Source organism: Ischnura elegans, chromosome 6, assembly GCF_921293095.1.
Source record: "Ischnura elegans chromosome 6, ioIscEleg1.1, whole genome shotgun sequence".
Classification (NCBI taxonomy): Eukaryota; Metazoa; Arthropoda; class Insecta; order Odonata; family Coenagrionidae; genus Ischnura; species Ischnura elegans.
Window position 1 is genome coordinate 83245074 of NC_060251.1, and position 27884 is coordinate 83272957.

At 36.6% G+C, this 27884-nt stretch overlaps 2 protein-coding genes across 12 annotated transcripts in view; one reads left to right on the top strand and one right to left on the bottom strand.

Moving 5' to 3' along the window:
- The window catches only part of LOC124161080 (E3 ubiquitin-protein ligase TRIP12), an 86095-nt gene extending 75820 nt beyond the window's left edge, over window positions 1-10275 (bottom strand). For 4 of the 11 annotated variants that reach the window (XM_046537265.1, XM_046537258.1, XM_046537262.1 and 1 more), the window contains exons 1-2: window positions 9906-10086; window positions 8769-8891 (exon numbers count right to left, since the gene is read on the bottom strand). In XM_046537265.1, coding sequence (XP_046393221.1) covers window positions 8769-8848 — 80 coding nt within the window. In that variant the 5' untranslated portion in view covers window positions 8849-8891; window positions 9906-10086. Of the gene's footprint in view, window positions 1-8768; window positions 8892-9348; window positions 9369-9905; window positions 10090-10189 lie in introns of those variants that run through there. The other 7 variants (XM_046537261.1, XM_046537259.1, XM_046537260.1 and 4 more) reach the window with 5 other exon arrangements.
- Window positions 10276-10293: 18 nt separating this feature from the next.
- The window catches only part of LOC124161082 (4'-phosphopantetheine phosphatase), a 32445-nt gene continuing 14854 nt past the window's right edge, over window positions 10294-27884 (top strand). The window contains exons 1-9 of the mRNA XM_046537266.1: window positions 10294-10734; window positions 10880-10968; window positions 11044-11243; window positions 11879-12062; window positions 12197-12289; window positions 20545-20710; window positions 20946-21052; window positions 26224-26386; window positions 26685-26988. Coding sequence (XP_046393222.1) covers window positions 10641-10734; window positions 10880-10968; window positions 11044-11243; window positions 11879-12062; window positions 12197-12289; window positions 20545-20710; window positions 20946-21052; window positions 26224-26386; window positions 26685-26988 — 1400 coding nt within the window. The 5' untranslated portion in view covers window positions 10294-10640. The remainder of the gene's footprint in view (window positions 10735-10879; window positions 10969-11043; window positions 11244-11878; window positions 12063-12196; window positions 12290-20544; window positions 20711-20945; window positions 21053-26223; window positions 26387-26684; window positions 26989-27884) is intronic.

Genomic DNA, 27884 nt, shown 5'->3' on the forward strand with positions numbered 1-27884 from the left:
AAATGAGTGAATCGGGGGAAAAGCATGCAAAATCAGTTTAGTTGTGACTCTAAAATGGACATGAAGAACTAGAATGGAATAATATGAAAAGGGGAAGATGAAAATCTGCCACAAAAAAATTACCTTCCCTATCATATACAGCATACTCCCGATTATCCAGACTAATGATGGGGAGAGGCAGCACAAATAATTGGAAAACACAAATAATCCAAACTTTCGCGTCAATATCATTTACTTTTCATAATTCATATAAATCAAATGATTAAATATTATTTATGCACATCGTCTTTTATTTTAGATTGCTTTCCGGAATCATTAAGAGCTTTCTTTTCCAGACCGCAATCTTTTTAAGAGGCATAAATTTGATTATACTCGCATTCCTACTGCTCCGTGTCATACCTGGTTTCCGAAAACCATGCTTCCGTAGCTGCAAGACTACGGATTTAGAAAAATGGATTCCAGGAATACTTCAAAACCACGGTGCGATGTCGGAAACTACACTGTCAGGCACCACGCCACACAGTCGCGTCTCGCACACGTTGTCCGGTATGTAACTGCTGCAGGATGCAGATCCGTGATCACTGAGCACGATCGCACAATGCGATGCTTGGAAAACAGTAACACGGAACTCCCACGAAGGCAGCAGGAGCACAATCATGCCATCGCGCAGCGGCGTTTATAGGATACCAGGATTTATGGAAAATTGTCTATGCAGGTGAGTGCCCGACTATAACTAATGCTATCTCTACTTCCACCTCCCTTGCTGCCTTCACTTATACTATTCCCTTGCTCTTCAGTTTGACCTCGACTTGTTGCAGTGTAAACATGCACGAGTGCAACGAAATCTCCGGTTCCCGTGGGCCATATTCAACTGCACGGGAGACCATGGCAATAATTGTGAATTAGTGATAATAAATATCCAATTAAAGATCGTAAATAACATTGTTCCTAAATAAAGATTGGTTAAACATTGAAGAATCATTAAAAATTAATCAAGAGTTTTTTTCCTGCTCCTGATCGTCATCAGCACTGCTAGAGCAGACGTCCAAGTAGACTTGATGCATTCCTAGTCCACAAGTAATTAAAATACAGTAAAACCTCTATGTAGTGAACCTCTTTACATCATAAACCTCCACACTTCATACCACCCCTACAGATTTACACGTAAATTTATAGACAAACCTCTTTGTAGTGAACCTATTTACATCGTAAAACCTCCACTTATCATACCAAGGAGACACCCCCGAGACAGCCTAACTACCTCCACTAATCATACCAAGACAAGTAGAGACCAGCCGCGATTATGTACATGGAATGATATTTTCAGCAATAAATGTTTCACGCTTATTTTTTTTTCTAATACACCTTTAATATGCCTAGTTAGTATGCTGTAATTTTCACGTTAATCATTTGTTGTGGCCATTTTGTTTGATATGAGAGCATGCCTAGCAATAAATATAATGGTTTAAAAGACAGTAGTGCCTTTCATTTCCAAAGGATATGAAAAAATGGAGCCTATCACTAAAACCTCTCGATAGTGAACCTCCATACATCAAATTGCCCAAATTTTGGTCCCCTCCATTATGATGTTAGGTTTCACTATAATTCCATTTTATGAAGGTGATTCTAATAGAAATAATAAGTCCGGTGTAGTCTAGCATTAAAATGCTAACATCCTGGTGCTTTTGCATCATTTTAAATTTTTTTAAAGATCGCAGAAAACATTGAATAAGTGTAAAACTCGTGCACATGTAAGCCGCAACACGGATAAATAGCAGCTGGAAAATCGGGAGTCTGCAGTATATATTATTATTATTGGCTCACAGAAACTCAGATATAGTAACCCAAAAAAGTAGTACCAAGACAGCCTATGGAATGAAATAAGAATTCAATATCGATTTATTCCAAAATTGGCAGAAAATACACCGAAAATGGAGAAATGTTATGAAGAAATGCTTAATAATTGGCCTTCTAAACATATATTCAATTTTGTACAAGTCACAGGAACTATTATAGATGGCCATTATACATAAATAAATGTGGAATGAGTGAAAAAGATTTTCTACCAAAATAACAATGGTAGTCACATACAGCCGCAAATGCTTAAATGCAATAGTCCATAACAAGACCTTTTCCAAGTAAAGTTATCCCCTACAAAATGCAATACAAAAATGTTCAATCAAATTTAATATCCTCGCAATACATACTGAAATATGTAAAAATACACTATGGATCATTTTACCAATGGTAATGCTGGGAAACATCTAAGGACAACTCGCAATCAAAAACCCTCCAATCCTGAAATTCTGCATCAGATTAACCATCTGTGGCTTATACCCAAACAGCTTTCACTTTAAATAAGCGATCAAACTTATTTAATTTTATGATCTCTTTAAATGGCCAGGTGTTTATAGAAATATCATCAAAATGCAGACCTGATGAAAGAGGTATAGCATCAATTCATCACACTTAGTAGGAAAGTGATTCACAAAACATTGCACACAGCTTCTCCAGTTGCCAGTTTTAACTTAAAGACTGCATAACACTATTTAAGATGTCACTCCCACAGAAATGCATAACAATATAAACAATAAAAATCTTGAAGTATCAGCAATATCACCAGCAGACTTTTTAAAAACATCACTGGACAAACAAATCAATACTTTCAAGTCTCAAATGGACACGAACATTTTATTCCTTTCATAGATAATAAGCACCAAGCCATACGTGGGGTCAAATGAAAAACTAATATTCCACATGATAATGACAACTATCACTACCTTACTTCCTAAACTCTCACAACCTTATTGCCTAAACTGCATTACTTCCAAATCAGCTCCTGACTAGCTCGGGACTTCCCGAGATATATTATTCATCTCACCATCAATAAAACAATGTTTAAAAAATATAATTGCCATAGAGTAACAAAAAAATAATTGCATTCATGATGATGGCATTTTGTAAAAATGACTCCTGAAAAAAATAATTTCCCCCACTTGGCTGTATGCTTTACATATGGAGGCATAATCATACTTCTTATAAATTACTAAAAGTCAATAAAGATCTTCCGCCTAACCAGAGTAACTACTAACATGCTGTAATTACGAACAAAACACTGACTATTCCAAAAGGCTAAAGGCCATGACTGTGGAGTAATTGGCCACAGTTTTACGAAATTAACCACAACTGCCTCATGAGAAAACAGGATAGCAAGATATAACACAATTTTTTTTTATTAAACCAATAAGGTAAATGAAAAATCCAAGGAAAGGAACTTTGAACTACATGAAATAAATGACCCACATGGTACAACAAAAGTGTAGGTATAAATTAACAAACCATTGCCAGGGCAGGTAATAGATGGGAATACCTTGAAACTGATACAGTAGACTCTCGTTATCACCAACAACCTTATTACAATGCTCTCGTTATTACGTAGCAGATCATTGGTCCCGATGAAACTGCCTACCCAATCCATGGTAAAAGAAATGTTATTACCAAATTTTCAATCTTACAAAATTACAACCTTAGTCCTGGTTCCGCCAGCTACAAAAACAACTTTATTACCAAATTCCACAAATAAGGAACAGCATTTAGGTGGATAGACACTATGCTACATTATAATCATTGCGCAACATTTAAGTTCTCCTCGTGCACAGTGCACATCAGCGTCAATTATGGTTATATTCTTCAGTAGGAGATACTTAAGTATGCACGCAACATCATTTAATAAGCTTCATGCCAGTGGAATCATTATGACCCACTCATTACAGCTCGTAAATTGGACGTACAATTAGTCCATTGCCTACGCACATTCTATTTAAGAACTTTAAATATACAAGTTTTCAAAAAATTTAAGGGTGCTCAAAATTTCAAATTTGGTGCCTTTTGAGTTGGCCGATGCGTCGCGGTGGGTCGTAAAGGAACTGGCACTTTGGGCATAATCTGAACAAAGTATCCTTTAATCTGAGATGAAGTCAGGAACTTTTCAATATTTCACCCGTTCTTCCTTCCCAAGGACAGTGATTTATTTTTGGCTACGGCTGCATCACAAACCTAGCTAGATCAGTTCATCAAAATAATGAGTTCACACACAATTGTAATGGAGCATTGCATTTTGCAGGATAACCGCACTTCTCGATGCCTTGCACAGCTCTATGAACTCACGATTCCTAAAAGAAACGTTCATACGAACTTCTTTGTTAGAAACCTCCGGTTGTTCGATCCCGTGAATTTCGTAATAACGAGAGTCTACTGTATATTGACATGCTGACTGATGACATTCAATCAACTAAAAAATGGATTACCCATCTTCATTATCCATGTTGTTGTACACATGACAGCATTGTGTTAAGCTACGTCTCCAGCACCAGTTGAGCATCTGAATCTATAGCTATTGTAGTATTGGATTACATTTTATCTGATTTACACTATTTTCTTACAAAAGTGGTAGGTATGTTTAAACTTCCTGACCAAATTCCATGCAATATTTTAATTCCACGTTAAACCTGAGAAAGTAAGGAGCTGGGCATTTCCAATTTTACCAAACATAACAATTTAAAAAAATTTATTTATAACAATTTATGCACATTGGAAATGTCTTTATGACAACTTTGCAAGGATGCAACTGAATGCAAGGAATTTCAACACATTTTACAACTCTACCACAATCCAAGCAATTTCTAAGAAAAAAATTCAGATTTATGAAAAAACCATTGAATTTGCCTTGCAGCAATCATAAAAAAACTTTTCATAACATATGCACAATATGAGAATCATTTGAAACAAGGCGTGGCTTGAAGTAATTGTTTAATATCTCTGGCAGTGTGATACCTTAAGAAGGATTTACCTAATAGCCCTTTAATTAATACAAAGACCCTCTGCTGAGTGATAGGCACATACATACATATTTTACTTATGAATATTTCTTAGTGGGAAAGTTGTCTTCCTCTTCTGGTTGATCTTCAGGCCAGATTTCTAACTTCCTAATCTAAATTCTGAACTTTATCTTCCAGAGCATTTTTCTTTTTTGGGTAACATTTTCATAATCACTCTAACATCGTAATTCCATTTCATCTTTGAACTATTTTCACCATTGGTAACATCTCTACACAGTAATAAGACTTAGGAATGGGGCAAAACTATAAAAATATTACTTGACATTTCTGTGGCACCAGTAACATATTTATAAGTGGGATTCATTTTCATCAACAGCATCCAGTAAGACTATTGTGTTATTTCACCTTAAAGCAACAAATGCTTGTCCTTAGGGTCTCAGATTTCTATGAAAACTTTTGTATGCGTCTACGTTCACCTCAAACTCAATACCCTGAGACCATTTTGTGAAAAAAAATTGTAATGCATTACACAAGATTTTCATTGCTTCACATATTGAATCATAATTGCTAATACCCTTACTTTCCTTATGATTGATCATTTTTCTTCGTAATGGCATCACTTTTCCAAAGCAGTGAACAGACCTTAAAATCCCTTGCGTAATTCATTAGTTAATATATTGTATTCTGAACTTGGACATGAATCAATCCATACAAGTCTGTCCTTCCCTCTTCCCAAACCTTGTTATTCAGGCTTCACTTTAAGAAGCAGAAGAATACGTGCAATCTTATCATATGCCTTTGAACTGCTAACTAGCAAACAGATTCATACTCATGTGATCACAGCAATTATCAATTACTGACTGAGCAGTTCCTCAACCACCATACATCATCAGTTCACTACACCAAAACCTTTCTTGAAACTTGTGCAGTGCACCACGCCACAGAAACCAATAACAGGTACTCCTCTGAGTATACTAAAATGATAACATGAATCACCAAAAATTTACTCAAAGATAAATCCTCATTATTTTCTCTTTATTTTGCACTTCAACATGAATGGAACTAAATTTTCAGTGGCCAATGAACAGTTTGCACTGTGGAAGCTGAAGCTCAGTATTTTTTTGTCTCCAATTACCACTAAATTCCCTCTTACTGATCATTTTAAAACATCAGTGTGTCTTAATTCCAAAACCTTTTGGTTTCAAACCAATACATCCTAGTTTCATTCTAGGGTGAATTACATAACCATACCCACCGCTAAAATGGTATCACAGAGGAAAATAAAAAGTACATAGTTTTGGTAAGGCTCACTAACTGTACACTAACAAGGGGAGACCACGTACCTTGCTCCGTCTATTCCAATGCCCTATTTTTTATGGCATTCGGAATGGCAAACATATCTCTGAACTGATAGTGGTTCCATTGAATGGGCCTTAGTTTGGCTGTAATTAATTAATTTCCGAGCGGTATTTTTAACAAGCATTATATAATCCCAAAATAGCACCTTCCCACCAACTGGGTAAGTTGACACTGCTTTAAATACCTAAACGCCGTTGTGATGATAAAAATTTTTTCTCATGCCTAAGCTTGCTGCAATTAACATTAGTGAAAAACTTGTCGTCGTATGATCAAAATGAAATCTACAAAATATACTGCCATGACTAAGTATCAAACCCGAACCCCCCAGGTGAGAGCTGGACACGCACACCACTAAACCAACATGTTAGAGAGAAGGCACTATTTTGGGATTATAAAACGCTTGTTAAAAATACCGCTCGCAAATTAATTAATTACAGCCAAACTAAGGCCCACTCAATGGAACCACTACCAGTTCAGAGATGTGTTCACCATTCCGAATGCCATAAAAAATATGGCATTGAAAAAGGCGGAGCAAGGTACGTGGTCTCCCCTTGTAATTAAGGTTTCGTAAGGTGGCTCAGCCTAATGATTTAACTACATTCTAAACATATACAGTAAACCTTAATACAAAAAACTATTTTAATTTCCCATAATGAAAAGTTATCATATAGTACCCCCTGAAATATAAGTAATATTTTGGTATCATAGGTTGCACCTTCACAAGTAATGCATAGAGCCAGTGCGGTCACACACATGGATAAAATTTATCTATTTAATTCAACAATGAAAACGTCATTTTGAACAATGGATATTTTCCAAAAAATGAAGTTCAGAAAATGACTGTCATTGAATACAGACAACAGGTTTATTTTCCAGACAGTGGCTTCATAAGCATGAATATCATCTCTTGAGACACGATGTGGACTTGAGCATCAAAAATTTTGTTTGGTAAGCCTCGTCTAAAATTCAAATGAAGTAACTTGCCGCATACTTGACCAGGATGTTGAAGATCGCGGTTTGAATGCTCTTCAAGCCGAATTTTTTTTTCATGACAATTTACATATTTAGAGTAAATAACTTTTATCCACCTGTATCACTGCAATGGCCCATTAACCTAAAGACAATGACAGAGAGCTCCTTTGAAATATTGGTACCATTTTCAACCCAAGGACCTGACTGGAAACCTAAGAAGTCTTCCAAGAAGAAGTTTACTTGTAACAATTGTTTTATCTTCACATAGAATGTCATTTAATTTCATGGATAACAATGTATGAACCACTAACTGACATTTTGTAAGAAATTCGCTCAAATGAATGAGAACAATTTATCATCAGCCCACCACATAACATATAAAGGGCAATTATTAGGCGTGAAGAAAACTGACCCCAGACAGACCCAAGTCCAAATACCCAGCCTGTCTCCTCAGCCACTAATTCTCATCCAATTCATCTGATGTTTCGGTAACTTTGCCTTTCCTCAACATCTTCAAATTTCTTTAAGCAAATAAGTACACAAAGGGGTCTAATCAGTCACTATAAATGATTACATCACCAAAAATGCAAGGTTAAGACCAAAAGGGCAGAGAAATAGTTACAACATCAAGGTAATATGCTGCAAAACATTTCAATTACTCTAAATAAAGAAACATTTTCAGGTCATTAACACGAAGACGATGAAAATGATGCATTTGGTTCGAAATAAAAAAATAAGTAACAAAAATATTTCCTTTCTACAGATATCTTTAATTACTTCCATTTGGTTCCACCAACACTTCATCGCACCAGTGATCATAAAAACCTCCCTTGGGAGACTTGAAGAGTCAGCATAATTACATTCACAACTTAAACTTAAATGAGACTACACGTTTACCTATCAACTTACTAGCATAGGCTAAAGTCAGTTTAATTATCGTAATGCACTGCACGCATTGACAATTAAATTCTGGGAGATTAGGGAAATCTCATTAAAAGAATAATTCCTTAGTTTTAATTACACTGCATTCATGACGTATGTGCGGATTCAAGATAGCACCAATAAAAACTCAAATCTGCTAAACAGCATAAGAAAAATAATAACAAATATCACAAAAAAGGGCATTCATTTCAACTGTGTTGTCACGACAAAGACTTTCCTTCCCGGTGAACGCAGCCTGTTCACCAATAAGACAAGGCCCTCCTTCAACAGGCCCAGCTTCCTAATACTCATTTACACGACCACAAGTCCTCAATGTCTGAACAAGGAAAAATAAAATTCTTGAAAAACGTACGCATTCACCTCTCGGCAAGATGAATAAGCAAATATTCCAAGGAGATCGCGGTTAGCAATATTTGATAGGTTTACACGATGCTCAAATCATGATGAAAATATCATCAGTATGATAATAAAATAAAATAATTGACGGATGCACAGAAGAGGTAAGCAAAATTTATAGGCTTAATGGAATGCAATAAAATGTTGTCCAAGCTCACGAATCGGAACATGAAATAATACGAAGTAATGCTGCAACAACAACAAAAATACCAATCATGTCAGTTGAATAATCTTTGATTCAGTGGGCAATTGATTACATACCTTGATCCTATTTCAATAAAATCCCCTGGCTCAATATTGGATTTAGACCCCCCAGACGCGCAACTAGGTTGGTCTGCCATAGACGCTCTTCATGTAGTGAAACATGCCACAATCAAAATACGCCTGTGAATGAAAAACAGAAGATATATACTAATTAACAAGATTAAATATTCAAAGAGTCATTTCGCAGCTGACATTAAAAATTAAGGAGAGACGTGTTAAATCGATACATGAAAACATGGAGAGAATTGTGCAAAAATTACATAAATTGTCTTTATCATCACGGTGACTAACTAAAAACGCAGCATATAAACAGTAATAAGCAGAAAAATAATTGCAGAGTAATGACGGCTCTCAGCGTTTGAACTAGTTTATCCTAGAAATTGAATTACCGAGGGCAATGACGCATTAGTTATATCAAATATAAGCAACCGAATGACTAGTAATAAACAAAGAAATAATCTGCAAGAAATATTTACGTTATACGAGTAAGTGTTGACGGGTGGCGGAACTAATAACAACAAAAAAAATAATCAAGTACCGTAGATATTAAACCACTCAGATTATGAATGTAACTTACTCCCATGGAAAAATATAACACAATTTCAGATAAATAATACATCATGAAATCCCAATAATTCCCGCAAACAGTTATAAACGTAACGGTACAAGTGAGTCATTACTTATCGACTACCTCACAAAAGATAAAAGAGTTAAGTGCTGAGAAAGGTAGATCCACATGAACGATAAGACTCCAAGTACTTCTCCACTTTCGTAAGATACTTAAAATTCTTTTCACTCTACCAAATACGCACAAAACTTACGATTACGAGATATATGTGAAACAAGAAGCGATCTATTTGTAGACCTATCAAGCAAAATGCTTCCATTCAACTACAAGAATCGATTTCTTTTACTCATGGGAGTTGGATTTCTGTAAGAGAGCTGAAATAAAATAATTAACGAATAAATATGAGCAACACGATTCGGAAAGTAACAAATACAGCAATACGGAACTTTGCATTAAGAACGAATAATTACATATCGTGAAAAAGACAAAAGAGCCACCATTGGTTTACACCATTTCTTTCTCATGTCCAGGGAGTGTTTTTCACAGCCAATGCAGTTATACTCTACCTTCCTGGGAGATCCAAATAAACGAAAGAGATTTTCCCCCAAACAATATATGAGTTTTACAGCATAATTGTGTCATCAGATGTTTAACCATTGCTCACCCTCGAAGAAAACGCTAGAGACACGACTGAAACATTCTGAACCCTCTGATGTCAGACCCGACATGAATCTTGGCTTTCACGAGAAATAGTTCTACGATAAAATACAGATAAGAAAACTAACATAACAAATTCAAGTACTAAGTGGGGAAATTATGTTTTAAGATTAATTATATTAGTATTACGAACCAGTATGGAGAGAGAATTTGGCCAAACAGCAAAGAACCATCCTCAACAGCTGTTTAGTTGCTATCACTCCGCGAGTCAGCCGTATGTTTTGGGATTCCTCGTATGGTAGACTGGACTGGACTACCTGGTTGATGCAGCCTTGATACTGAGGTTCAGATGGATATGCAACAATGACAGTTGCTGTTGAAGATTAAGTTGCGAAACAAACATTTCAATGAAAAAAAGAAAATATTAACTAATGGAATTTTTCTTAATTTGATCCATTGTTTTGAAATACTTAATTCACTTGCTCTCACCGATGTTTACACGATCTCAAATGTTGATTCACGAGGAAGAGCGGACGTAACAATAACTCCATACATCATTAGGAAAATAGCGTTATCACTCGCATCTTTTCTACGGTAAAACTGCACTCACTTCGTGGTAGTTTGAAGGATGTCCCTTATCTAAAATGGAGCGTAGCCATCCGAAAAGTATAAAGCTTCCCGAAACCCTTGAAGTCTTCCGGAATATAAAGAACGCAAAAGGTTTTGCCATAGACATTGGTAAGTATGAGTAACTATTGCATGATGATTAGCCTGCTACTGTTTTACGACTTACCTCCATTGAAGGACAAGTCGGACTTATTTTTAGGTATCACTAAATTATTAGTGGAATGGTAAATTTTTCTAATTAATTTATTATTTACAGGTATATCTCTGACGAAAATAGCCTATTGGTCAACTATCTCCCATCGCCGAGCGTTGTACGACGAAGGATTTAACAATACCAAAGATGATGTGCGTGTTATATTTAAGTTTAGAATTACAGTTAGCACTGGAACTTTGCTATATGTCTTGCATTCATTATTTCAGTCTAAGAAGATGTATGAAGTATCCGAAGGCGCCCGACTACACTTCATCAAATTTGAAACAAAATACATAGAAAACTGTTTGGACTTCATTAACCAGAATCTTGTTGGGTCCCCGTCTACAATGATGGGAAAAAGCATCAAGGGGACAGGTGGTGGCACATACAAATATTCTGAACTGATAAGATCCAAGCTTGGTCTAACGTAAGCACCTACAGCTATAATTATTCATTTTTAAGCTGCTGTCATGATTGACACTTGCCAGTGGTTAAGAGGTTTTAAGAAAAATTTTCTCCGTCGGCTATCGCATGTTGTTATCATAGAAATGTATGTAAAGATAACACACCTATAATTATTTTGGCTAAATATCTCTTGAGTTGCCTTGCATAAATGCACACTTATATGAAACGATTCATTTATTCGTTAACATTAATATAATGCACGAGTTAAAAGACACGGCCAAGTTAGAGTACAGGGAAGTGTGAATCTGGAAAAGTATGTTTCAAGAAATTTTGTTGATACACCAGTCCTGTAATTTACAGTTGTGTAGTTCATATCAATTCCCTCAATTTTCTTACGTAGCCTTCATCTTTCTCTTCTCCTCTAAGACTGCCTTATGATAACATTATTCTGTATTAGTGTGTCGCTGTATCTGTAGAATTGATGCATATCCCCCACCTTTTCAAATTTATCGCTGATCTGATTTTCGAATTGCCAATAATAATGTGTCCTTGAGTGCATGTAGACGTTCATTCTTGTCTGTTTTGTTGTTTACATATCTTGCTCATCACACCATTTTTTCTTGTTTGGAAACATCTATTTACATTTTTATGACATAGGGTTGAAAAAGAAAATGAAATCAGTTGCCTCATCAAAGGATGTAATTTCCTCCTGAAAAACATGGCAGATGAATCATTTGTGTTCCAGCGCCATGGAAATCCAGAATACAAATTCCAAAGTGTGGATCCTGACATCTTCCCTTATTTACTGGTGAACATTGGTTCTGGTGTCAGTATAATGAAGGTACCTATTTCACTATTTTTACTCTCGAATTTGAAAATCATATATGTATATCTATGTTATTTTACATTGCACGTGACAAGCTTTTGACTCTGGTGGAATTTTGTTGTTAATATTTTTTGCTCATTGATTATTAGGTTGAGTCCGAAGATTCCTATGAACGTATTGGAGGAACAGCCACTGGCGGTGCAACCTTTTGGGGATTGGGTAGCCTTCTCACCAAAGCAAAGGTTAGTCATTTTTGCAAATAGCTACAGATATAACCAGCTAGAATTGATGGGTTGGTAGGACTGAAGGCCTCTCAGTATTTTCCTCTGGCTCTTTCAAGCTAAGAGGACCTTTTGGAAGGCCTATTTTAAGGCTGGCAAAGTTTCGTAGGAGCACGGTCCTTTTCAAGGTTGGTTCTTCCAGCAATAATAGCTTCAGTGTTTCTGTATTTAAGTCATGTAATTGACTTTATACCTCAAGCATAAATAGAGAAGTAAAATATGCTAGTTAAGGCAACTGCAATCTTATACCTCCATGTAATAGGTCTGATTCTAAGGAATTCTTCTAAGTCTTTGTTGAAGGTGAATAAAGGAATCTAGGGGTTTCATCCTTAACATTCGAATAAAAATAATGCTTTATTGGGAGAGCTATTATATCGGTATTATGAGCACTCCTTAGACCAAGCTTCCACTGTAGTAGGTCAAAATAACTTTCCTCCAATGACCACTCCTGAATGTGTTGTCATTGTACACTCCTATGAAAAACTCATGATGAATCTACTATCATATAATTATAGATAAAATTCGACTGTGAAAATTCCCTAGCAATGGCAAATTATCTCTGCTGGTGTTCCCTTTACCTTTGACTCTCTAGTAACCGATATCGTTTTAAAATTTGTCATTAACAGTGCCTGGTTAAGATGATAAAATAGTGATGCTTCTTTCCCCGAATTCTTTAATTCCATTCCGTTAGGAACTAGATTAACTAGACTTAGGAAAGACGCTTACTGCAAAAAGTTTACATGCTGGAAAATAGAAGCATGGTAGAACTAATAAATGAAGATCAATATGTCAAATCCATGTTGTGAATGCAGTGTGCTGAGTCAGCTCACTTTCTCTGTTCAGGGGCCGTATTCTGTATCATCTAGGCATCTATCCTGAGAGACTCAAATTTTGGTAGTGTTACACTTCATACTGCCTGCCTAAATTCAACTATGAATTTAACTGTTAGCATTAAGCTAATCAGTTTTATTGCTGATTTGATGAAATGTATGCTTTTCCAATGTATGCAAATTGAGAACAAAAGATCAGTACAAGCAACCCGCATACCACCTAAGCTCACTCTGGCAAATTTCTGATGTGCTATCCAACTCATAATTTCTGGGTTAGTAGGCAAAGACTTGGCTCTTGCTTCCATCAAGATTTTCCAAACAATCCTCAGTGATCGAGTCTTTAATCATGCTCAGCACCCGGGTCCAACGTGCAAACCAATATTCTTAAGGCATTTCCCTAAGATTAATTTGATGAATCCATGTTGTGCCAACGTATGGACAGTCATTTGACATGCTCTTTCTTTTGTTGAGTTTGAGCTATCTTTAGTATATATGTTATTTGTGTGTGTATCTATCCTTTTTTGCTGAGAGTTTAATTTTTCTTCATCCTCTATATCTATCTGTATTATAACGTGTTGTGGGGTGTGGGACTGTGGGAGGGTTCGTCCGGGATGGACGGGTCGTGGGGTGGGGAAAGGGGAGGGGGAGGAAGAAAGAGGGGGTAAGAAAGGCGAAAGTGGGTGTGGGGTGGGTTTCTTCGCTGATTGCTTGCTGGTGTACTCGAAAGAACGAAGGCTTGCTACACAAATTATGAATTCATCAAAACATATAATGCAAAAGTTAACAAGGAAAAATACACTGAAACACATGAAATTGATTGTTTATCTTTACTTTAAAGCACACTACTGGGCAGTGAAATAAGAAAAACAAAATTAATCAGATCTACCCAAAACAAATGACAGTTATAAAATAATAAAAAAAATTAAACAAGAATCTTCACTTCTTGTGAAAAATTAGCGCGAACACAAAAACAAGTGAAATGAAAACGCCAATACTAATCCTAAACACTCTGTCCTAAATGCTAAAAATATTGACACATTCACAAAAAGGCTGCAGAAATGTTTAAAGGAAAAGCTGCTTCAGAACTAATGATATCATGGACACACATCTCCCTTCATAATTCAATGTTTTCTTTTGCTGAAGGATCTAATTGATCCCTGGGGTCTTCTGAGAAAGTATTGAAATTATCATAAAAAGAAACAAAGTCTGAAGTATCTAATTTTATGTCCATATATTTATAAATATTAACTTAATATTGCTATAAAGTCATGAAAGAATATTGCTCGGTATAAAATAGTTTTCAAAAAGCATGCATGAAATTTTGAAAAAGCGTCAAGTTGATCCCTGTGGATATTCTAGTGTTGATGATCAGGAATGCTAATGGTGTCATCAAAATCATGATAATAGGGTGGTAACTTGTGCATTGTTTTATTCTAAATTTATTTGAGGTTGCCTGAATTAGAAAGCAGGGTTTCCGGTGACTGGGAGAATTGGGAATTATGCGTGATTTATTCATGAATTTTTGCTCCAATCTGGAATTTCTAAATCTTTTATTTCATTTCACATAAAATTATGCCAGTTTAACACCATTTTTTGGGCCTAAAATGTGTTTGTCATAATTTTAAGTGCCGCAGCTTAGTAGAATGTTACAGCTACATCGAAAAGTGGAATATCAGACAAGACAACGGAATAGAAATGTCTAGCACTCTTGACCCTAGCAAGACTCAGAAACATGATGCCTAGAATTTCCATGACTAATTGAAAGTCTTTAATATAGGGACATAAAATAATACATAAATATAATATTATTTTAAAATATTGAAGTAATTCTGGGTGTTTTAAAATTCTTATCTGTCGCAGTAATCATGTAAGATTAACTTGGCATTTTGTAAAATTTCCCTGGAAAACCAGGAATTGTTTATGAACTTTTCTGCTTTGATTGGCTGGACACATGGGAAAGAAATAGGTAGATATTTTTCTTCCTAACATGTCTTTCCCTTCTAAATTGCCAAATTCTGTGAATGAATTCTGATTTCTGGGCTGAGTGAAAGACTCCATTCACTTAGGCAGAGAGCAAAATTGTAGTTATCATTTTCAACTGATATTGTTGGGTATCCAGAAGATAGAACCATACAGATCAGATGTCTCAGAAACTTACTTCAGTACACCCTCGTTAAAATGAATAACATTACAGTGCCCGTTAGTACAAAGCAAATTATTGGTCCCGACGAAAAGGCCTATCCAATCTATAGTAATACGAAAAAACAGTTTTTATTCCTATAACAAATGCATTGGAAAACGTGCATAGGGTTTTTGTATGAATTTAAAAAAATACTTGTAATCGGCGTTAGACCAAGTAAATGACTGGGTTACAAGGCTAAAGGAATGAGGAATGTTAAATGATAATATTTTTCATTCATAGTGAATCCATAACGTTACTTTAAATTTTTTTCCAAACCCCTGGTTTCCTCACCCGTATTTCCCGTAAGGAATGCATTGCGTGGAAGACTGATCTTGCAACGACTAATTTTCGTACTTTTAACCTTTTCGAGCCGAGCTCCTTCGCGGGAAGTTGCTTCTGGCTCTACGAAGGGTTTGAGATTTTCTCTTTCGCCCCGTACGGAGTTTTTTTTCGGCTCGGGACTGACCAGGTAGTCGCTTCCTCCCCTTAATGACCTTTCCTAGTGGGGATAATCCTCAACCCTTTTCCCCGAGAGCGGCCCATCCCGGCGTACTTTTGCGGTCAGTTAATTGTTACCAGTGCAATTTTAATTTTTTTTAATTGTTACTGTTGCATTAAATGTCAGTTCATCAATGTATTCCTTTCATTTTGCAATGCCTGTAGAACTTTTAAACGAAGTTCTACGGTTATTTTTATGGTTTCCAGCAAAACGGCATTACATCATGGACCAACAAATACTTTAAAGGGAATGAAATCTTTCAATGTTCCTTTCAATATCTATTATTTTAAAGCAAATTTGCTTGCATAAATATAAATTCATATTACGCACGAAATAAGAAAAAATACAAAACAGAATAAATTTCCCATCCTTCTTTTGCATCCGGGCTTTGGACCGGCGAAGTTTCAGACACATCGCTATCCGAGCCACCATCCTCGTCTTCACTGTCTGTTTGCGTGAGTATTTCCAGGATCGATTGATCCGTTACTAGCCGGGACATTTTCCCAGTGCAAGTTAAGTCCAGGAAATTTGCCTAACGCTCCTCTCGGCCAAGCAACCCCGAACAGGTTGAGAACGTAAGCAAAACTAACGAAAGCGAAACGAAAGGCACTTCAAGAAAAAAATCCTGGCTGTATAATTCCAAGAAAAAATGTAATTCCACCGAAACATCATTTGAAAAAAAAAATCCTTGCAGGAGGAGAAAGGGGAATGCATACATAACATTTACGGTTAAATTTGAATACACGCCAAGAAAATTTTCAAAAGAAAATTAGCTTTTCCGAGAAGGGTGAGGTTATCATCTTCCACGTACATATTTCCGTAGGAGAATACTTACACCAATATACTCTTGGGTCTTCCAGTTGGAGGATGATAAGTTTTTCCTAGAAAACATTAATGCGCTAATGTGTCCCGAAATAAGCCCGTGAGGGGCACAAAGAACACCACCCGGATCCTGACCAGAGAAGCAAGATATGAGAGTAATTACCTGGGTGGTGCAGTTCTCTTTCATTCATGGTATGGGCTGCATCGCACAACAGGGTTCCACAGAAACCATCACAATAGGTAGCGGAATGCGTACAGATAGTTAACGGCTAAATTTGAATACACGCCAAGAAAATTTTGAAAAGAAAATGACCTATTCCGAGAAGAGTGAGGCTATCACCTTCCACGTACATATTTCAGTAGGAGAATACTTACACCAATATACTCTTGGGTCTTCCAGTTGGAGGATAATAAGTTTTTTCAAGAAAACATTAATGCGCTAATGTGTCCCGAACTAACTCTGTGAGGTGCAACCTGACCAGAGATCCAAGATATGAGAGTAACTACCTGGGTAGAGCAGTTGTCTTTCCTGCAATGGTATGGAATGCTTCTCACAACATGTGTCTACGTAAAACATTCCTTATCATACATTATCGTACATTAAATTTACGAATTTTTAGGATATGCATTAATCAGTATTTATAGCGAAATTCGTTTATAATACCTTTGTATTCAAAGGTTGGTAAGAGGTTATTAAAAATAGTCGCTGTAATTTTGGCTCACGACAAAGAACTGAGAGAATCATATTTTATTACATTACGAGGGCTTTTTTTCATAGAAGTTAAATCGAATATTCTATTGAATTTCACCGCAAATGTACATCTAGAATGTAGCTAACAAAATAACGTATTTTTTTAGATGTAAATCATTACAATATCGCTCCTACAAACTTGCTAGTGAGTTATAAAAATAACAATTAAACATTTAACCTTAGCGTCTCCAAAAATTGTTCTAGGTGATGATCAACTCCGTTAATATGAACGCTAGAATTCCGTTTAAAATTTGGAACCAATCAGCAGAACATACAGAATGTAATTCTTCGCATTGATTTTCAATAAATGCAACATGAACGTTTTTAGTTATTTTAACTTATAAACAAATAAGTGACCATGAGCACCTTCCTTGAGTGGGTCACTAAGTGCCGGGATGGGCCGAGATAATCCCCACGCGGACAATAGGAAAGGGTCGGACCTCTCACGCCGAGAGACCCTAATGGCGGTTGGGACCCACTTGGCATTCTTGACCGCGAAATCGTGAAAACACGGCCTTTGGACTTTTGCTTCGAAAACGTCAAGCCGTGATAATCCGGCCTTCCTTCTTTAGCATCAGAAAATTCAGGCCGTGAAATAACGCCCTGCGTAGGGAAGAGGTTAATTGGATTATACCAATGGAATCATGAAGATACGTTCGAAATACATTTTAGGAAAGGAATACGCATTACTTTTCCGGCCCTTGCTCGTGAAAACGGTTTGGGGGCCCTTAACATGTCATGGCCTTTCCCCATAAGAAAAGTGTTGGATAGGTACCGTGCAGTGGGTTTTTCTATTAAATTTCAAAAATGCTTTTAATCGCAGTTAGACCTACTAAATGACTCAGATGGAAGGCTTAGGAATGAGGAGTGTTTAAGGATAATACTTATGATTCTTAGGCAATCCAAAAACTCACCTTAGCACATTTCCAAACCCCTGGATAGCACACCCATATTCGCCGTAAGGAAAGCATGGCGTGGCAGAGTGATGCTGCAATGAATTATTTTGGTACTTAAACTTGGATTATTGGAATGTAATTTGGAAGATTGATTGGAAATATATTAAAATAATGTAATACGCATTCCATTTTCGTCCATCAGTCGTGTAAACAGCCTCGGGGCCCTCAACGTGCCGTGACGTTACCCCGTAAGAAAAGCATTTGATCCGTGCAGATGGTTTTTCTTTTAAATTTTAAAAATATTTTCAACGACCTCAATGCTTTCTTATTACCACAGTATCAAAGGTTAAGGTGTGGAGAATTTTTTAATGCCATACCTTTTCGACGAAGACACTTCGTCACCTTTCTTACGGACCTTTTCTCCATAAAAAGGGCAGTATTTCTGAGGTTCGATCAACAATGGACATCTCCGTGGCAACCAAACCATAGTAAACAGGCATGTTAGCACCATTTGCGTACGGGAAATGTACTCTGAGCAGGCACTGAGGAGGGATTCCTTCTAATACTCGGTTAGACATTGTATTATCTGAAGGAGGCATACCTTGAGCTAACTACTTCACATTTCGTAGAAACGATATTACGAAGTTTTCATTATTACGAAATTACAAACCTCAGTCCCGGTCGTTACAAAATTAACAGTATTACTAAGTTCCATGAATAAGCAATGGTAATTAGGTGGGTATACATATGCTACGTTATTATTATTGTGCTACATTTCAGTTCTGCTCATGTAATGTGCCCAAGAGCATCAATTATGGTTCTTTCTTCAGTCCGAGATACTTCAGTGTGCACGCAGCATCATATAATAAGCTTCATTCCTGTGGAATCATGGTGACCCCCTCATTGCCGCTCGTATATGGAAGTACAGTTAGTCCTCTTCCTATGCAGATTCGATTTATGAAATTTCAGAGATAGGATCATTCGAAAATTTCTAATGTGCCTGGAATTTCCATTTTAGGGCCTTTCAAGTTGGCCGATGCGATGTGGTGTGGCATAGAGGAACTTGCACTTTGGGCATAATCTGAACAAAGTATCATTGAATCCGGTGTGAAGTTAGGAACTGCTAAGCATTTCGCCCATTCTACCTTCCCACGGACAGCTAATTTTTTCAGCTCCAGCTACATCGCACGCCCAGCTAGATCAGTTCGTCTCAATCATGAGTTACGCACAATTGTAAAGCAGTGTTGCATTTTGCAGGATAATAATACAATTGTAAAGCAGTGTTGCATTTTGCAGGATAATAATACTCTATGCCTTGCATAGGTTATCAACTTACACACAAGGTCTCAGAACGAATCTTGTTCGTATATCAAGGTCTTTATGTATTTGGGACGATATCAATCCTCGATGGCATCATGCCGCATTCTTCGATCAAGAAAATGAAATGAATGTGCTTGTTTTTATATATTTGCACGTAATTTAATCATGTAAATTATACACTTGACTATGAAGCCATTTCACATTGTGACTATAACTTCGGTGCATAATTTTGACAAACTGTATCTTTCGATGATTCCTGAAAGAAACGTTCATGTGAACTTCGTTATTACTAATCTCCGGTTTTTCGGTCTATATTGATCTATACTGCCACTTCATTCACTTTTTAATCAGTTTTTAAAAAATGTGTGCAGCATAGCGATTGGTGTGGAATGATCCATACTATCAAAATGTTTGCAGTTGAGTGTTTTTAAATGCAGGGAGTTGGATGCAGAAGATTATGCATAAATTGTAGTTATGATTATTGGATGAATTTGATAGGTTATATCATCCTTCGTCCTGAGTACATTTTTCGGTCATCAGCTGTACGTAATTAGTAATTTAATTAATTTTCCCATTAATTTTGGATTGCTCCACTTTTAGCATCGCTAATAATGACATGTATAAACCCATTTAAAGGCATGGGTATTGACAGAAAATTTACTGGCTGACTGTAGAATCCTTGAACCTTGATATTTATGATTGCTGATATTAGCACTTTCCATTTTAGTGATCACTTTAGCAACTATATCGGCTCTAGATATGTTATTCAAACTTCATGGTATCATTTTCTAGTACTTCTTACTTATTGCTGAGAGTATAAAATTTATGAAAATAGAGTTATGAAATTCAGTCCATTATTTAGAATCACCCTGAATTTTTATTGCTTTGGATGAAATGCACACTTCTTTAATTTCAGGGATTTGATGAATTGTTGGAATTGGCAGAGAAAGGTGACCATCGCAAAGTAGATGTTCTAATAAAGGATTTAAATGGTAGAGACTACTTGGAGTTGCCTGGAGATTTGATTGCAGCTTCCTTTGGGAAGGCAGCCCTTATGAAGGAAGGAAGGGATGGTGAATCAGGTATTAATAATCAAATTAGTTTTGCATAAATATAATATATTTTTTGCATTGATTCTAATTTTCATGCTCGAATGATACACCTAATGTGATTGGCTCACATTAGAATAATGTTTATCTCACTTGACTCTTTGGACTATGTGTAAGATATATATGCAATTGCTTGGTCTGCATGCTTTGGAATTTCAACATCCGGGCTTCATGCTTGATTATAACATAACTATTTATGCCATTTCAGTAAATCAGTTCTCTGAGTGTGATATAGCACGCAGCCTACTCTTCACAATCAGTAATGATATTGGCCAAATTGCTTGCCTTTATGCCATGATGCATGGGTTGAAAAAGGTAAGAAAAATTAAAGCTCCCATGAAAAACTTTGGTTCATATTTCTTCCATTAATGTATATCTTCACTATCCTCCTAAATACTTTGTATATTTTATTTAGAGATGCGTGAATAGTATCGCAAAAACTCAAATACCTTGAATGCCTCGAATACTAGAAAGTATTTGATATTCGAGATCTCGAATAATTATGCTAAAAGTACGATCTGGAATGCCTCGAATACTTTGAATTTTGCACCATATACAGTACCACGCACCTCGTCTCGTCGATATTTGACTCCGAAACAACATACATAGAGGACTCGAGTCGTTTAGTGCAAGCAGCGCCGTTTTAGGCAAGTTGACGAACTACATCAAATTCGTGGATTAGAGTGGTGATAAGATTTCGTTCGACGTGGGGTACTTAAAATGGTTGGGGGGTAAAAATCCGAAAATCCCTGTTATCCCCCACGAAACCCCTCAAAAAATTTAAAATGGCAGGAAAAAATATCGAATTTTGGGGTACCTTCTGTTGCACATTGAGCTACTGCTCCTGAACCGTTCCACTCATCGGAAAGATCATCACGAATTCAAAGATTGCAAGGGTGTGGGCTTCCCCTGACATCAGTTTTTTTTCTTTATGCCGAACGACGGCTCCGCAATGATGCATCAAAGTTGATAAAGGATGGAAATTTTCATTAAAATAATAGTAAAAAACAGCATATGCACGGGCCTCTGGCTGAATGCATCAATACACTAACATTCAAAAAATTATTTTCACCACTTCTCATTCTATGATTATCCAGAATGAACCCGCTATATGGAACTCCCTTTTTCTAATGATGAGGCGTCTTCTGGAAAAGAAGCAAGCCATAATATTAGCTGCCTCTAACCTGAGTTTAATGTAGACAACTCCATCAAGGTGCGATGCTATCAAGCAATTGATTGATGCCCTGGATGTTTTCGAAGGAGCAACATTTCTTGCTAGTGGAAGTGCAGTCACAGTTTCATAAGTTATCCCCCTTATGAATAGCATTATTAATTTCCTAGAAAGTAAGAAGTTCTCTCATTGTCATCTACAAGGTTTCGTCAATGATTTGCTGTTTTCCATTAAAAGTTGGTATGAATTTCTGGAAAAAGAACAATTATTCACTTTTGCCACAATTCTTGATGTGCGATTCAAAATCAGTGATTTCCAAGATTCAAATAAAGTTGAGGTGATAAAAAAATCAGTTGGCTTTGGAGATGACAAGCTTGTCTAAATAGAGTACAACCGAAAATAGCTGATGTAAAGCAACAACAATCAATGTGGGGAATTTTTTCAAATTAAAAAAGTTTATTTTTTAAATGTATTTGATATATGCCTATTTATTTAAACATTCATCAAGTGAAATAGAAGAAAAAACGTACATTTAATATGCTTTGCACAATTCTAGTATTCGAGGTATTCTTATATTCGAGCAATGATTTAATATTCAAATTCGATATTCGAGTTCGAGAAATCTGCTATTCGACCCATCTCTAATTTTATTATAGTCACAAATGAGTGAATTTTTTCCATAGCTCATTTACCTCATGGTTTAGACGGTAATTATGTCCTAATAATCCGCATCTAGGGTTTCCCACTGGGTATAGATTTGGTTCACAGGTCCCTGGTTAATAGTCAACACATGTCTTGCCGAGTTATTTCCATTACGCTAAGGGTTTAATTTTTCAAGAATCATCTTCAGACAATATTATGAGGATCATTGCAATTGAAACTTATACTGGTGTTCAAACCTGCGGTTTAAAAAATTCAAATGAGGATGTACATTGTTTGGACTAAATGGCAGATTGAAGAAATCAGAAATGCTTGTAAGTGAAGAGCGCTGAAGGAAAGGTAGAAGGGGAGGTGCACGCTCCATCCCTCTTTCAAGCAACAAGGCTATGAGCGAAGGAGCAAAGGGCGAACATGTCCGATCTTGCATGTGACGTCGTTGCCTTCAATGTGAAGGGACAGCTATGTGATGTACGGAGTTTGCGTTGCCTGAAGTTTCCAGTCCATCTCGTCTTGCTTGAAAGCAATCATGCCACATTTGTTTCTTCTGAAATTGTGCTGTTTGTTGATCAAAGGACAAGGGTGGTTTTGTGAAATCTACGCCATGGTTATTATCTAAAGGTCCTGAGATTCCCCCGATCATTGTTCAATCTCTTGGGAAGATTCACGCTATGTGCCTGTCATATTTTGCCTTAAAGTTTTCCTCGGCTAAAATTCTATTGCAATACTCCCTCAAGAGCTTTTAAACGAAGCTTCTCGTCAGTAGGGTAAGCATCGGAGTGCAACAGGGTGTGCAAAGAGAGGATCTTTCTACTCCCTCTTGTGGGAAGTAGCATTCACAAAAGAATTGATTTTAAATTTCGGATTCAGATTCAATTTCTTCGACGAATTTGGATTCGAAGTAAAAGGTGGAGGGCATTATCCAATCCGACCATCCGAAGTAAGCATCATAAGGTTAAGACTATAAGTGAATACCTAGATATCTCCAAGAACCATACATATGGCATAAATTTAGTTGAAAAATGCCATGTAAATTTTTAGTATTAACTGTTAAACTGTTGAAAAGTATTAACTATTTAACTGTTGAAAGCCCAGGCATACGTCTGAATTTAAAAAAAATGCAGCAAAAATTTTTTTTTAGCCCTGATGCTCAAAATAGGGGTGCCTCTCTTACACGCGTTTTTACGGCAATTTAAGAAGCCTGTGGTCCTTTCTTTCAAAATGAAAAAAAACATGGGTAAGATAAAATAATGAGTGCCCTAAAGAAAATAAATTGGACAAAAGTAATATGTGAGCTATCAACTCTTTTTTCCTTGCATAAACATTGGGATCAATTATCGATTTATGATGTTGGAGGGTTGTAATAAATTAGTAGTTTCTCTAATTTCAGAGGAAGCCTCAGACTAAACAGGAAATCATTTTCCATGTACAAATGTGTCTTTAGCATACGAAAGAATTATTTCATGGGCTAGTGCTGATTTAGTCAGGGGGCCTTGAGAACTCATTTCCTCTAATCATCCTCATGCTGCTATTTAGTTGGTCCGCAGGCAAGCTAATCAAAATTCCCTCAACCCTTGCTTTTAAAATTCCTGTTTGCTCTCGTCTATAAAAAAATCAAGATCTGCCTGTCATGTACTAATTAGAAGCATGAAGGCAACTGATAATTAATGGTTGGAATTTTTATAGTAAACGTTGATTATCTTAATGATTCCTAACATATCCTGTTGGAGAAGTGTAGCAATTGGGTAGTTTCCTTCATCAAAGAAAACGAAATGCATTGATTGCGATTCCTTACCCACCATTAGTGTATTCATAATATACAAATTATTTGGTTTTAGAAATCCCAGTTTAGACGAATGGCAACGGTCAATTTTAACCTCATTTGAAAATGGCCAGATTGGCGCCCATGCGATTCCACTCCACATGACGTCACAGGGACCTAGTTTCTATACGAGTAGATAGGAGTTTTACATCGTCTGAGATTACTAATGCATACATGAGGCACAGAGCTCAGGGAAACATCTTTTAATAATCTTACATTAAAAATACCTAAGTTCGAAAAGTTTCCTTCGTTTGATAGGGGAATAATAATCCCTATTTAAGCCAAGCGCTACCTGCTAGCAGGGTACTCAGCTACCTGCTAGCAGCCTGCGTCGTATCAGCGCTCAAGCCTCGCCCCAAGGTCAGCTCACACGCCGACAGCTGGAACCAGAAATACATCACACGGACTTTAACCATCATCCCTACTTAGCCGTCACGTTTTCACACGCTTGAAAATTTTCACTTTTCGTTTAATCGCGAAAAATAGATATCGTCATTTAAAAATCTAAGAGCTTGAAATGCGCACTCCAGGAGTAATAATCTTTCGATTTAGGCAATAAAAAATAATAGTAAACCACCCTATTGCTAAATAGCTGGTAGCTCAATAAAAATCTCTTATGAAATATGTAGTGACCCAGGGTAACCTGAGCATTGGCAAAAGCCTTAGGCCTACTAATAGAATCCCTGTGCAATTTAAGTTTTGCTTGCAAAAGTCTTATTAGTACTGTTGATAGCATTTGGGCCTTAAAATATTCACATTTATGTTTTGAAAAAAGTGGATCAGGAAAATTTTCGTATAATTTATTTTACCATATGTAAGAATACCCTTATGGTTGAGACCATGAATTCATCTAAAAGTTCAATTTATTTAGTGATACTGGCCACAGAATAATATGTAAGGTTTATTTGTTAGTTATGTATTATTTATTGTGCTATCAATTACTTGGATTTCAAAAAAATTTTCCATCACTTGGCTTAACCTTGAGACCTTGTTACAGCAATTATGTTTCAACTCATAATTTTTAAGGATTTCTCCTTTTCCCAATGGAGGTGGTAAATATTTGGATTAAAAAGCAAGCAATCAAAATGGTAATTAAAATATGTACTTTGATTCTCAAATATGTTGTTGGACCTCGTCATTGGCCAACCTTAATCATGTCTTAAAAACAAGTGTGCGATATCCTACTTTTGTCTCCTAGTGGTATAGATCCGTGAACTTCACGAGAAGCGATATTGTAAAATAACAGGAAATTACGTGAAATCAGTTAATAAAAGCTAAATTTTTCACAAATTTTAGGTGAATTAGCAAAAAAATCCCATAAAATGAGTTATAATATTTAAAGCCTAAGCCATCATTGTTTAACGCTGTTGACGTTCATTCAATCTATCCAGTTACGATTCCAAGGTCAATTGACTTGTTTTGTCTTGCGCATTTTGCATTTGCGTGATATCACACACTGAAGTGATGTCTCTGCCAGAATTTGTTGTGAAATTAATAATGGCCTCTCTCTTCAATTCACATTTATCAATCCTTAAATTCTCAGAAATAGCTAGAAAGATGTCCTTTCTCTCCCGAAGAATTAGATATTCTGAATCAATAAATATTCTGCTCGGCACTGATGCGTGCCAGGCGTGTGAGCTTATATTTCAGCTCATTTGCGGCCTCGTTAAATTCCTTTGAGCACCCAAAATCACATAGTTTTAAAACGAATTTTAGCAAAAATTAAAATTACTTTCAAGGACCTCTGCCTATTGGCCTTTGATATTAAAAAGCCTAAGTTTGTAACTGAACTTGTTTACAAAAAAGCTTGACCAAAGAATCACTTTTCACTTTCAGGTGTATTTTGGAGGTTACTTTTTAAGCGGGCATCCATTAAGCATGCACACTGTGAGTTTTGCCATCAATTATTGGAGTAGGGGTGCTGTGCAACCCCTCTTCCTTCGTCATGAAGGTTATCTTGGTGCAATTGGTGCTTTTTTAAAAGGAGCTGAAGAATGTGGTAAGTTCATTGTTTATCAGGTATTATATTGCATTTGACATTTTACTTTTGGAATAATATTTCTAAATATGTCAGAAACATTAAAGCACATTGATGCTATTCATACACCTGAAACCATTTGTAATGAATACCTCACTCCATATGGTTTATTCTCCTGTAAGTTTTTGGCTTTTTATTACTGAGATGGAGTATGTAAATTGCCAGTAAATGTTAGTTTACTTTAGGGGATGATGTTAAATATATGACAGTTAACTGAATCTGAATACCTCCTCCATAATTTTGTCATTTCATGAGCTAGATGCTGAGAAGTATTCATGGCTGGAAAACTATGCTGGAAGCTCAGGTCTTGGCAACCCTATGCCTACACACATAGCATCAGATTCCTTAGGTCCTCTTCATTGTTCTCCACCTGACACTTCAAGTTCCTCAAGTGTTGTGAACTGTGCTCTCTCATCTCTTGGTGTGAAATCCCCTGTTGGCCTTGTGGTGGATCAGTTGGAAATGGACCGATGGGAGCCTCAGGCTGTTTACTGCCCATTACTGGCACGGCCTGCAAAATATGTGCCTGATACTGAAGACCTCACCCAGGATGCTGAAGCCAGGTCCTATATTTGAAATTTCATGTATATCACCTTATTTGTCAAGTTTTTTTTTTCAATGTGGTTATGTATATGCAAGGTATCCAAATTAAGATTAGTTTCAGGGATAAAATTCTCATTTCTTTCCCATATTGTTTTTGGTGAGGGTATTAGGTTGGTTTATCCTTAGAGATCCGTGAAAGTCGTCTCATCTGAAAGCGGCCTTCCGTTCCCAGCCAGCGGCCATGTTTAAGTCTACAAAATTGTTAAGTTAGACCCACACTTAAGTTTTTCGTGCAACAAGTTCTCAAATAACCCTGTTTACTGTGTCACGATGAGTCACCGGAATTACTGCTCGGTATTGATGCATGCCGGGCGCGTGAACTTTAAGCTCTTTCGTGGCCTCATTGAAATTCTTTCAGGTTTTTATCCATTCAGAATACATATCTAATTATTCAGGAGAGAGAGCGCGTCATTCTAGACATTTCTGATAATTTCAGGGTTGATAAATGTGAATCGAAGAGAGAGGCCGTGATTAATATAACATCAAATTCCAACGGAGACATCACTACAGTGTGCGATACTATGCGAATTCGTTATGCACGAGACAAAACAAACCAATTGACCTTGGAATCGTAATGAGATAGATCGAATGAACGTCAGGGCAAGGGCCTTGGAATATTTTCTTCGAGGATCCATACTCAAAATTGACATCTTGTGTCTTAATGGTTGCAGATACATAAAATGCCCAAAGTTTATACTTTTAAGGGCTATAACCTGGAGAAATCAATGGGAAATGACCATGATATATAAAATTCATCAGTTTGTGACCTTCCTCCCCATAAATGGCTGAGGAGGGAGGGTCATGGGTTCACCTTGAGGTCACGATTTTTTTGGCCTCATATTTGATCATTTCCACA